Source organism: Pteropus medius, unplaced genomic scaffold, assembly GCF_902729225.1.
Source record: "Pteropus medius unplaced genomic scaffold, Ma_sr-lr_union100, whole genome shotgun sequence".
Classification (NCBI taxonomy): Eukaryota; Metazoa; Chordata; class Mammalia; order Chiroptera; family Pteropodidae; genus Pteropus; species Pteropus medius.
Genome location: NW_024340696.1, coordinates 10,141,700 through 10,154,568, shown reverse-complemented (window position 1 = coordinate 10,154,568; position 12,869 = coordinate 10,141,700). Strand labels below are relative to the sequence as shown.

The 12,869-nt window shown below is 36.2% G+C and overlaps 1 protein-coding gene across 6 annotated transcripts in view; it reads right to left on the bottom strand.

Moving 5' to 3' along the window:
• Positions 1 to 12,869, bottom strand: part of HIPK3 (homeodomain interacting protein kinase 3) — a 79,473-nt gene that overhangs the window by 51,331 nt on the left and 15,273 nt on the right. For 5 of the 6 annotated variants that reach the window (XM_039866580.1, XM_039866582.1, XM_039866578.1 and 2 more), the window contains exon 2: positions 4,703 to 5,801. In XM_039866580.1, the coding sequence (XP_039722514.1) occupies positions 4,703 to 5,799 (1,097 nt within the window). In that variant the 5' untranslated portion in view covers positions 5,800 to 5,801. Of the gene's footprint in view, positions 1 to 4,702; positions 5,802 to 12,059; positions 12,129 to 12,869 lie in introns of those variants that run through there. The other variant, XM_039866579.1, reaches the window with a different exon arrangement.

Here is a 12,869-nt window from a genome sequence, read left to right as displayed (position 1 = left end):
GGGTTTTCCTGCAGCTTATGTCTAATTTCATGCCACTGTGAACAGAAAATGTTTGATGTAATTTCAATCTTCTCAAGTTTATTGAGGCTTGTTTTGTGGTCTAGTATGTGATCTGTCCTGGGGAATGTTCCATGTGTACTTGAGGAAAATGTGTAACCTGCAGTCTGTCTATCAAGTCAAACAGGTCTAATGTGGTATTTAAGGGCATTATTTCCTTATTAATGTTGTCTAGATCTATCCACTGAAGTGGATTATTAAAGTCCCCTACTAGTATAGTGTTACAGTTAATTTCTGCCTGTCCATTAACATTTGCTTTATATACTTGGGTGCTCCTATGCTGGATATGTAGATATTTACAATTGTTATATCCACTTCTTGGGTTGAACTCTTTTAAATTATGTAACGTCATTGTCTCTTTTCACATTCTTTGTTTTGAAGTCTATTTCATCTAGAATGAGTATTGCTATCCCACATTTCATTTCAATCTGCACAGATATCTTTCTCTATCCCTTCACTTTGAGTCTGTATATGTCTTTAATCTGAAGTGAGTCTCTTATAAGTAACATTGATGGGTCATGGGGTTTCTTTGCTTGTTGTTTGGTTTTCTATCCATTCTGCCACCTTATGTCTTTGGATTGAAGCATTTAGTCCATTTACATTTAGGGTTATTAATGATAGGTCATTATTGACGGGCTTACTGGCATTTTGTTAATTGGTTTTTTTGGTTGTTTTTGTCGTCCTTTGCTGTTTTTCTTCTTCCCTCGATCTCTTTCTTTTGATTTCTTTGGTTTTGATTGGATTCCTTTCTCTTCATTTTGTATTTTTTGTATGGTTTTGTTTTATGATTACCATGAGGTTCATATATATCCATCAATATCTATAGCAGACTATTTTAAGCAGATAACCATTCAAGTTCAATTGCATTCTGCATTCTAAGAGAACATTTTCATTTTCTACTCTATTCTGCTCTTGATGTCATGTTTTGTATCTTTTTGTTTTGTGTATCTCCTGATTACTTATTGTAAGTATAGTTAATTTTGCTACTATTGTCTTTTAATCTTCCTATTTTTTTAAGTGGTTGATTCACTGTGATTACTGTATATTCGCCTTTACCAATGAAACTTTTTTTCCTTTTCCTGTATTTTCTTATTTTTGGTTAAGGTCTTTTCATTTCTGCATAAAGACACATCAACATTTCCTTAAGGCCAGTTTAGTGGTGATTAACTCCTTTAGTTTTTGCTTGTCTGGGCAACTTTATTTCTCCTTCAAATATAAATGATAACCTTGCTGGATAAAGCATTCTAGGTTGAAGATTCCTTTCTTCGAGCACTTTTGAATATCTCCTGCCCTCCCTTCTGGCCTGTAAAGTTGCTTCTGAGAAATCAGCTGATAGCCTCACAGGGTTTCCCTTGTATTTGACTTGTTTCTCCATTCTTGCCGCCTTGAAGATTGATTCTTTATCCTTAACTTCTGCCATTTTAATTAGATATCTCTTGGTATGGGTCTCTTTGGGTTCATCCTGTTTCGAACTCTGTGCTTCCTGGACCTGGATGTCTGTTTCCTTCCCTAGATTAGGAAAATTTTCAGATATCACTTCTTCAAATATTCTTTCTGCTCCTTTTCCTCTCCTCCTTCTGGAATCTACTATATTGTGAATAGTAGAGCACTTGATGTTATCCTAGAGATCTCTTAAAAGAGACTATCCTCATTTTTTGAAATTCTTTTTCTGTTTTACTGTTCCAATTGGGAGATTTCCACTATTTTGTCCTTTAGGTCATTAATCTGTTCTTCTGTATTAACTAATCTGCTAATTCCTTCTAATGTATTTTCCATTTAAGTGACTGTATTTTTCATGTGTTTCTTTTTTATATTTTCTCTTTGTTGAAGTGTTCTGAGTTCTGCTTTATTCTCAAGTTTGTAATGTATCCTTATGACTGAAGGATATCCATTTCATTAGGGTTTTTCTCTGGAGTTTTTCCTTGTTCCTTTATTCGAGGCATATTCTTCTTTTTCTCCATTTAGTTTTGCTTTGTGTTTTTTTGTTTGTTTGTTTTTTGTATGAGTTGGATAGAGAGTAGTTATCTTTCCCAGTATTTGAAGAGTGACTTCTGAGTACAACATGCATTGAATAGTTTTGTTAGGCTGACTGTAGTCGGGGCAGGTGCATGTGGTGCCTGGTGTGTCACCTGGGACTGAGGGGGTGGGTTTTGGGTGGATAGCCTGGTGTGTGTTTGCTTCCTTGTCCTTCTAATCTGGCCAGAGCTGCCTGATGTAAATGGGGTTGCTCTTGGCATTCCTTATTATATTAACTGTCTGTGATCTGAGCTGGGTCTAGGCAGAGTTCCTTTGCAAGTGTGGATCCGAAGGTCCCACCAGATCTGCCCCCTCTCCTGTTGGGGAAAGCCTTCGTGCATGCACCTTAGCACTTTGCTAGTTCTGCTCCCTTTCGCCCCTCTCACTCCGCAGGCAGCCCTGCCCAAGTGCTCTGTTGCTTAAATTACCTGGGAGAGGCCATTCTGTCTGCCCACATCTCAAAGCACTCCTAGCTCCACACTTTCCCTGGGTGGGGCGGTAGGCACAAAGCACTCCTAGCTCCACACTTTCCCTGGGTGGGGCGGTAGGCACAAAACTGTACTTTGCTATTTCAGCCCCTCCCCCAGTGGTGCAGCAACTCCCAAAATCAGCAGCACTCCTCTCATTCCACATGAGTCAATCCTGCCTATGTGCCCTGTTGTTTTAATTGTCTGTATTCAGAGTAGGGTCTGGGTGGAGCTGCTCTGCATGCCTGCATAGCTCCACACTTCCTCTAGGTGGGGCAGCCTTACATGCACCCACACCTTACTCTAGTAGTTCTGAACTCTCCCCAGGTGGGGAAGGAGCTCCCACACTGAGTGCTCGCACAGCAGCAACACACTCACTCCACTAGGGGCAGCTCGGCCTGTGAGTACTGCAGTTTTTCTATCTCTGCACTTTCTCTGATCTGGGCAGTCCTGCATGCAGATACTGCAGCATTTTGTTAGCTCTCCACTCTTTCTAGGAGGGAGCCCCACATGAGCACACAGTAGCACCCCACTATCTCTGCAATTTCTCTGGACAGGGTAGCTCTGTAGGTGAGTACTGCAGTGTTTGTTGGCTCCATAGTCTCTTCAGGCAGGGGAGCCCCTTGTGTGCCCTGTCTAGGGGAAGTGCAAAGCAGCAGCCTGCTGCACCTGCTGGATCAATCTCTGAGAGAACGAGCCCTTGTATGCATGCTGTGGCACTCCCATTTCTGCTGGGTCTAACTCCAGTTGGGGTGGCTGGGGACGTGCTATGGCACCCTGCAGGTCAGCCAGAGAACCTGGATAAAGCTCTGCCCAGTAGCCAAGTTCAGGGGAAATGAAACAATGGTGTTCACTGTTCCTCTGGTCCTGGGTTCTTCCCTCAGCTCCCACATAGTTCTCATGGTTCCTCGACCTTCTCTATGTGGCCACCCGCTCTTGCATGTTCTAAGGAGTTAATAACACAGAACCTATTCAGACTGCGGTCAATTGGCTCACAGGTGACTCTCAGGAAGATTTGCTCTAAATATAGGTGTACAATTGATGTATCCTTGTGAAGAGGGTGAGCTAAGTCCACCTACACTGCCATCTTGGACCCACTCCTGGAGTTGATTTTTGTAATAGCTAATAAATTTTTCCTTTATCAAGTCCTGGGTACTACTGCATATATTTGCAAGAAGCTAATCAGGGTGAGAGGTATAGTGCAAACGCAGATGCAATACCCAAAAGTAACTACCCTTTGTCAGGCCTAAATTTATAATCCTCATGTTCTAACAATTTCTAAGAATAAACTGCATGAGATCATCTACTTACTAACTTATCTGTGGCCAATATTGGCAGATCCTATACATGCCCACTGTGTTGGGACTCGTGGGGTTCTAGATTATACCAAGACAATAAATTTGTTCAGGCTGAAATGAAAACAATTTCTCAAAATTATAAAACTACAAATTCAAATCATTTGCATACTCAAGAAGATATTCTGAAACTTGGTAATTGTAAGCTAGCCCTTAAGACTCTTCTGTACTTGAGGCTAGCATTATATTAAACATGATATTGTAGCACTTTATCAATATTTACATGGAAATTGTTTTCTTCTTTAAATTCCCCTCATAGCGCAAACCTGAAATAGCATTACTTAAAGCATATAGGTAGAAAGAACATAATAAAACTTTTCATAAAAAGGTGTCCTGAACATTCGTGGCAGCCATGGAAGTGTGTCTGAATCTTAAACTCATTAATCAAAAAAACTTTTTGAATTCTTATAACTTTTCTAAATGTTCAGTTATACCTGATGACTTTAATAAACTATTTCTCTTAAGTGCTGAAATGCCCAAAGATATATACAAAAAGTACTATAAATCCTTTTCCCAACATATTGGGAATTCTACTTGACCACCATTAATCACCAATCATTCCTTCAAATCTTCAAAGAATAAAAATAACCAAATATCTTTGGCATGGAACTTTACAGTAGACATTACTATTCTGCTTGGGCAGATATTATGCCTAAATTTAAAAAATCTTTTTAAAACCTCAAACCTAAACTGATCTTGCCTTGATTTCTTTATTTATCCGAAGTAGTCTTTTTTCATCACATGCACACACAGATTTCAGTTACCAAAAATTCAACATTTATTAAATAACCAAACAGTGTCACCTACCTGTAGTACCGAGATTGTAGATATGTTGAACAAACAGTCTTTGATACATGACTGGCCGACCCAAAGTCTATTACTTTAACCCTGTAAGGCTGCCGAACAGGATCCACCAACATAATATTCTCTGGTTTGAGGTCAGCATGAATTAAACCAAGACTTTTCAATTTCTTCAGTGCAGTGGCCACTTGTTGAAGAATAGGTCGAATTACTTTTAGTGGCAGGGGACTGAATTTATTTTGTTTCAGAAAGTCATACAAGTTTTGTTCCAGCATCTCAAAGACTAAACAAGTATGGTTACGGTGCTGAAAGCACTCATAAGCTCGTACAAAGTTATATTCATCAGCATTTTCAGTACTGAGTCTTGCTAATATGCTCACTTCTATTTGACCTTGACGTGCATAAGAAGGGTGATTCTTCAAAATTTTGATTGCTACAATTTCATTTGTCCCTCTTTTCCAGCATTTGACAACTTGGCCAAAAGTGCCTCGACCAAGAAAATCAAGGACTTCATAAGTATTTTTCATGGAGCATAAGACTTCATGTTGTACTAACTGATAGTCACCTTCTCCAGTGGTACAATTCTGTTTTGTTCCTGTGGTAGTTGTCACAACTGTCACTGGATTTCCCATGTTGGTTTGCAACATTGCAGGAAGTATGGACAATTCATCGACAATCTGCATTGCGCTGCTATGATTATCCAACTCTTCACTCTTGCGCTTCAATCCGCATCGCTGGGGGCCTCCTAGGAAATGTAATCTGTGTCGCCACGCTCCAATCTGAGGTGCCTCCACTTGAACTTGCTGAGCCTGAGTTGCTATGACCTTTGTAGCACCCGCAGTGTTTTTTAAAACAACAGCACTTGTCTGCAACGAAAAGTTGTGTCCTCGAGGTCTGTTAAATGCCACCTTTGTCTGAAAAGCACTACCCTTCGTGAGAAGATGAGAATTTCCAACGTTTCTACCATTCACATAGGTCCGTGGATAGTTTCTTTCCTGGAATATACAACTGCTTGGCTCTACTTTGAGTTTCTTCACACTACAAAAGGCACTTGACTGAGTTTGATAAACATATGGTGGGTAGACCAAGACTTGTGAGGCCATACCTGCACAAGAAAGAGAAAAAGGATATATTAACTACAAAAAAATTTATAATTTTAAATCTCATAACAAAAACTTTTAAGAGTCAAATCCATAATTTGTAAAAATAATTAAATTCTATCAAAATTTTTTCCCTTTGCGAAGATAAGCATTTTCAATAACTCTACTTTGGTTAGTTAGTATTTCAACTATTTTGAGTGTTGCATAAAGTCACTTCCAGGACACACACCCATCGAAATAGACTCAGAAAGACAAATGATGAAACTTATAGCTATGAATTTCTAAAACAGCTATTATAAATATACTTGGGAATCTAAACAAAAGCATCAGCATAAATAGGAGAGACTTGAAAACCATTTTTAAAATAGAACTGGTGAGCCTGCATCACACACATAGATAGTGAGCAAGCAATTAGGCAGTATCTAACAAAATTGCAAATGGATATGCCCTCTGACATATAATCATGCAATTCAGATATAATGCAAGGCTATTCATGCAGCACTATATAAAACAACATATATTGGAAATAACCTAAACATCCATCCAAAGGCACTGGTTAGATATATCTTGATAAACATGCCAACTATACTCTTTAAAAAAAAAATAAAAAGACTGTTTACCCTATTATGGTCTGAGTCCCAAGATAATATTGTTATCTGAAAAAAGCAAGAATCAGAAAAATGTGTACTTTACAATAGATATTACCACGTGTTTAAAAACAGAGATTTATATATGTATATATTTGCATATACATTGAATATCTATACATACATAAAGAAATTGTAGGTTTCTTTGCCTTAGAGGAGAGTAACAAGAATAATGGGGGCAATGAGAAAGATATGCTATCCACTGTACATCCTTTTTACCACTTTAATTTTTACTATGTATATATACTACCTGTTTGAAAGTTCTTGAATCATCTGGGGAACCTATAAACATATATACACTTTGTATTTAGAGATAAAATAATATCTGGGATATGCTTCAAATCAATAGAAGAGAAAGTGGAAGGGGACATGGATTAAATGAGATTGGCCATAAACTGTTCATTATAGGCACCTGATGGTGGATAAAAAGGTGTTAATTATACCATCCTGTCTACTTTTTAATATGTTTATATTTTTCCTTAATAAAAAGTTAAATTATATACTTAAAACTCCACCCAGAAAGATTCTGTGGTGAGGTCCAGACATCTGTACATGTACAAGCTCCCAAGGCTGTTAGATTCTAGTCTGTACATAAGCCCTGAGAAAATTCAAGTTCTAACCAATTCAAGGCCTTCAAGTCTGAAAAATCAGGGTGAAGTCTTAGGGAACAGAATGCATACTACTCTAGGCCAATCCATGCCATGTTAAATCAAGGTGTTATGTGGACAGCAGCTGAGATCCAGGTCAACTTCCCTAGAGATATTAAAGAAACTACTGCAATTTCAGAATCCTGTTGTTCCTACCTTTCCTTTCCCAGCACACCAGCTATGAGGCAAACAATTAAACCAAGGGCCAAGGCTAAACTAAAGGAGACTTAGAAAAAGTAATTATCCCACACCACCCAATTCTCAACTACTGCGCTCTGTGGGACCAATCTCAAAGGTGACTTTAGAAAAAAACACAGATAGGAATGTCACATAATACACATAAGCACATTAAGAAGGGGGTAAAGGAATGGTGCTGGAGATAATTGTTATAACAAACCACAAAAAAAGAACTCTAAATTACTAATTAACTTGACCACTGTGATTCCCTGCCACATCAAGTATTAAGCCCTTCCCTTCTCCCACCATCTATCAGGTAAACTCATGACCTGATAAGAGTATCTTATATTTGATATTTATAGATTTTAGAATACAGTATTTCCAGGAGCTTCTGAAGTCCATGGAGTCTGAAACAATGATTCAGTACAATACTATTTTCTATTATTTTTCATTGCAATGTATACTATGCCTATGTTATACCTCTGCTGCTATATTATTAATGATTTTGTCATTTGTTCTTATCAACTAAGAAATGAAGTTATGAAATATTACCCCTTTGTGAGCTGGGGCTACATACAAAATGTCAATTAGAGGATGGTGAAGACTCCTTTTAAAGCAACCATTAAGCTTCCATTCCGCAAGCGTAATAATCCCAGGTACTTTAACTTTGATTAATGGGCTTTATTTTTCTATTCCTCTAAAAAACTTTAAGACCCATGTGAACTCTATCCAAATTCTTCACATCCTCTTTCAATTACTGAAACAGCAATGTAACCAATACTGACACCCACAAGCATGGGTCTGACCACTAACCATAATAAAATATTTTTTTATTATATATATATTATCAGGTCTTCTGAAAAGGGGAGAAAGAAGCAGAGATAGAAATACTTTACTACTTTATGTACATTAGTCAATATGAATCAATTCTGGACCATTTTCTGCCAAACTTATACATAGACTGTTTATAATCAGGTTCTTTCAAATGTACTGTGACATCACTAATAGATTTAATAAGTTAATAATGTCTTGTATTCTCTTTATTCAACTTTCTTCCTTTACTTGTCTATTCTGTTTTCATTTTTTTAATTATAGTAAAATATACATAAAATTTACCATTTTTGAGTGTACAGTACATTTAGTACCATTTAGTACATTAACACTGCTGTGCAACTACCATACCATCATCCATTGCCATAACATGTTTCCTCTTCCAAAACTAAAATTCTGTACCCATTAAAGAACTGTCCATTTGCTCCCTCCCCTTAAGCCCTGGTAACTACCATGCTACACTCGGATTCTATGAATTTGACTACTCTATGTACCTCATCATATACATGAAATCATACAGTATTTGTCCTTTTGTGAATGGCTTATTTCACTTAGCATGTCTTCAAGGTTTATCCACATTGTAGCATGTATCAGAATTTCCTTCCTTTTTAAGGCTAAGTAATATTCCATTATATGTATATCCCATATTTTGTTTATCTATTCAGCCACCTAAAGACACTTGGGTTGCTTATTATAAATAATTATAAATAATGCTTTTGATTATTATAAATAATGCTGCTGTGAACATGGATGTACAAATATCTCTAAGACCTTGCTTTCAATTCTTTTGTTTATATACCCAGAAGTGGAACTACAGATTATATGGTACTTCTATGTCTAATTTGAGGAACCACCATATTGTTTTACATAGCAGCTGTACCATTTCTTTCTCTCTCTTTTTTTTTTAATAGGCATCCTAATGGGTATGAAGCTATCTCTCATTGTGGTTTTCAAATCTCCATTTTAAAACTAATTCTTTCTTCATCAATACTGGCTGTATTAACTACAGCTTCATGTCATCAGTGCTATAATAAGAAAACTTTATTTTTTTCAGTGAATTACTAATGAATATTAAACATTACACTTAAGACTAAGCTCTTACAAAAATCCATGTATTAGCTGGGCATTCCCAAATGATTACTGAATAATCCCCAGTTCTTTCAGGCCATCGATGACAAGTATAGAAATTATTAAATTAATAAAAACATCAAGTTTTAAATTAAGACACAAATATGAAAATGTGATCAGTACTAAAGATTTCTAAAGATCTACAAGAAGAAATACATGAAAAATAACAAATAAAAGAAAAGCCTTTAAAGAAAGATTTTTCTTTTCTTCTAAGAAGGAGCTCAGGGCACTAAACAATACCTCATAATGAACAGAGATAAAAGACCAGAGCATTAAATCTGTAGCCAATACTCCACAATTAAAAAACAAAACAAAACAAAAAAAAACCTAGCAACACAATAAACAAAAAACATCACCTCAATAAAAGTATCTTAGGGCAGTGGTCTCCAACCTTTTTGGCACCAGGGACTGGTGCTCCTATGAGAATCTAATGCCTGATGATCTGAGGTGGAGCTGAGGCGGTGATGCCAGTGCTGGAGAGCAGCTGCAAATACAGATGATGCTTTGCTTGCCGGCCAGCCGCTCACCTCCTGCTTTGCAACCTGGTTCCTAAGAGGCCACTGACCGGTACCCAGTACTGGTCTGTGGCCCGGGGGTTGGTGACCCCTGCCTTAGGGAACATTTTCACTTAACTGGAAATAAGCAATTAGCTACATTATGGCAAAGTAAACCTCTGTCTGATTCTATTTAAAGACCCTACATTCAAATTTCTTTTCTGAACCTATCCATTCTGCTTCCAGGATATACTAAAATAAGTAGACACAAGTATAGTTCACTTTCAAAACTGAACTTATTACTACTTTTTAAAGGGAGACAGAATGGAACAGGAAATGAATAATACAGATAAGATTGCTTTATCACATAAAATGTACCAATGCATCTTTAATTTGACAGCTTCAAAGCTAACAGAGCTAGAGGATCATCCTATGTGAAAAAAAAGTAATGGTATCTCATGTTCTCCACAGTTAGAGTAGTACTAAGTTCACTACTGGAATGATATGTTTTTAGTCAATTTACACAAATATACATTAGAGACTATAATTTCCTTCAGCATGCTATGATCAGCACCAAGGATAAAAGGATTAAAAAACACTGTAAAAATCAGTGAGCAGACTGAAAAACAGAAACCACCACCACCATCACCATCATCCCAACCACCACCACCACCACCACTACCCGCCCCTCCCCACACTGCACACCACGTGTGCTCCTTGATCTACTACCAGGTCCCCATCCTATTCTGGTCTTTACCTAGATCCAGTCATCTCCCAGAGCCCTGTCTTTTCCTCTCTGGTCTAAATTAAATCTCAAGATCTTATCTGCCCATATCAACACAGAACTTCACTTTCTGTCCTCAAAACATTGTTCATCTCTTCCTCTGATCTACTAACTTTCTGATTATCTCTGATTACCAGACAAATGCGGGATACTCTTTGCTAAATTCTAGTTCCTGTCTTTCTAGTAAAATAGATTCAAAAGGAAGACTTCTCTTATGTAACACAAAAGGTATTTTGAAATATGCTTAGCAGCAAAAGAATCCAGAATTCTAAATCTGACTATGGTGGCTGTCGATCTTTTTCCTGATAAATCTCAGGTATGATGAACTTGGAAGAAGTGAAGCACTTCAAGGGAGGTAGTATTCAAGAGCAGTACTTTTTCAGAGAAAAATGTTAGGAAAGGTGGTCTTCAAAGCTTTTTTACGTGTAAAATGAATAATTAACTTAATCATTCCAAGAAGAGTTTCCCCATCACTACAATGACTTTCAACACTGCAGGATACCTTTTTGAGAATTAGAGCATACTAGTTCACCTAGCTAGTGAACCAGAGAAATTATGCTGTTCTTAAACTACTTTTGCATTCCTCACAAAGTCTAGCAGGGTGAAATGAAAAAGCCTCAAGCTATCCTATGGCTTCACATGTTTTCAAAGTTATTTTTTATAAGAAAAACATCAGTCTTTCTTACTACAACTCTACAAACGTACAAATGACTACGTCTTGGTTTCACAAGGCCTAACTAGCGATCAAAGAGATTAAAAGAGATATAATGAAATCTTCAAAGTACCAATATTGTCTATAATCTAGTTTCATGTAAATAGATTATTCCGGTTTGGTCTATCCAAAGAGTTTAAGATTTTGCTTTCCTGGGTATATTTAGAAAGGAAAGCATATTTTTTCCATTTTGAAAATATTTCCATGCACATGAATATCTTCAGGCATAAAGAATATTAAGAAATCAAAAAAGTTTCATTCAGAATCATTTTTATATTTGTTAAGTGGATACCATCAATATCAGAACTTCATTTCTTTTTCAACTGAAAATCTGTCAACATTTTAAAGCTCTGAAGAAAAAAAAGACATTTTTTCTTCAGAGCTTTAAAACTGAAAGATAAAGGTATTAAATACAGAGAAGAATGTTAAAAACAATTATCACATCACTATTTTAATTATATAGTGACTGATTAAAGCCATGAATTACACAACTGCGTATTTGTTATTGTAACGCCATTCTGACCATTTTACTTCAGATTATTTCATACGTATTTTAATTATGTCAATATTTTGCTGTTTGTTACTTTCCAAAAATCAAATAACAGCCTCTGAAATAATTATGGTCATACCACCAGTGAAAACCTTTAGCCAAAAGCTGTATTATTTGGGCTACAGTATAAGTTTCTACTAATTGACCTAATTTTCAACTTATTCTTTAAATGACAAATGAGTTAGAAATCTATAAAAGTTATATTACTTTTTAAATGTATTACAGCATATCCACTGTGAATATTATCAAATAATATTTAATATTATTTTAATTCTATCTTTAACCGTACTTACCACTGACAAAAGATGGCTGGCCTAGTTCTCAAAGAGTTAAAAGTTTGAAGTTTGAAAATTCAATCATCACTTGAGAAAAAAGAAAACAAAGTTTAGGTTCCCTCATTAGTACCGAAACTTTAATTTGTAACAACAAAACACAAGTGAACCTATCAGGTTTTTTTCCTGACAATGTCAAAAAAATAGATCATATTTTGTGAAAGAAATGAAAGAATTACTAATAACTATATTAAGCCTATTATAAATTATTTTCATTTGTAAATTCAAATTTTGGTGTACTATTTTTTTAAATAATCAAGTTAGTTTACCTAAGATTTAATCACTCCTGTATGTTTTCTTTAACATGTACAAACTACAAAGACAAAGCAGTTTATAACTCCTTTATGTTTTGTATAAGCTGAAGAGATCTTTGTATTTTGTATCTGCTTCACTATGGTATGGTTACCCACCTCACCCTACCCCATCCCAAAAGAAGGAGATCTTAGGAAAAGAAAAAAAAAAAAAAAAACCTGTCTCCAGTTAGCGATTTTCCAAATTTCTTTCATATAATGACCATCTGTGAATTTATCATAAGTTTACAATGCTTTATTTGTCCCTCATTACATTTAAAGGGTTTCATTCCCACATGCTCTAATTATTCTCCAACTAAAGTGCTGGAATTTCCTTTGACAGAATAAATACAAGAGGAAAAAATCTTCACCTAATACAGATATTCCCACCTTTCCATTCCAAAGAAGATTTAAAAAAAATAAAGAACAGTCTATACATGTCTCACTACACAAAGCATACCCTAGTCGGCCTACAAAGAAG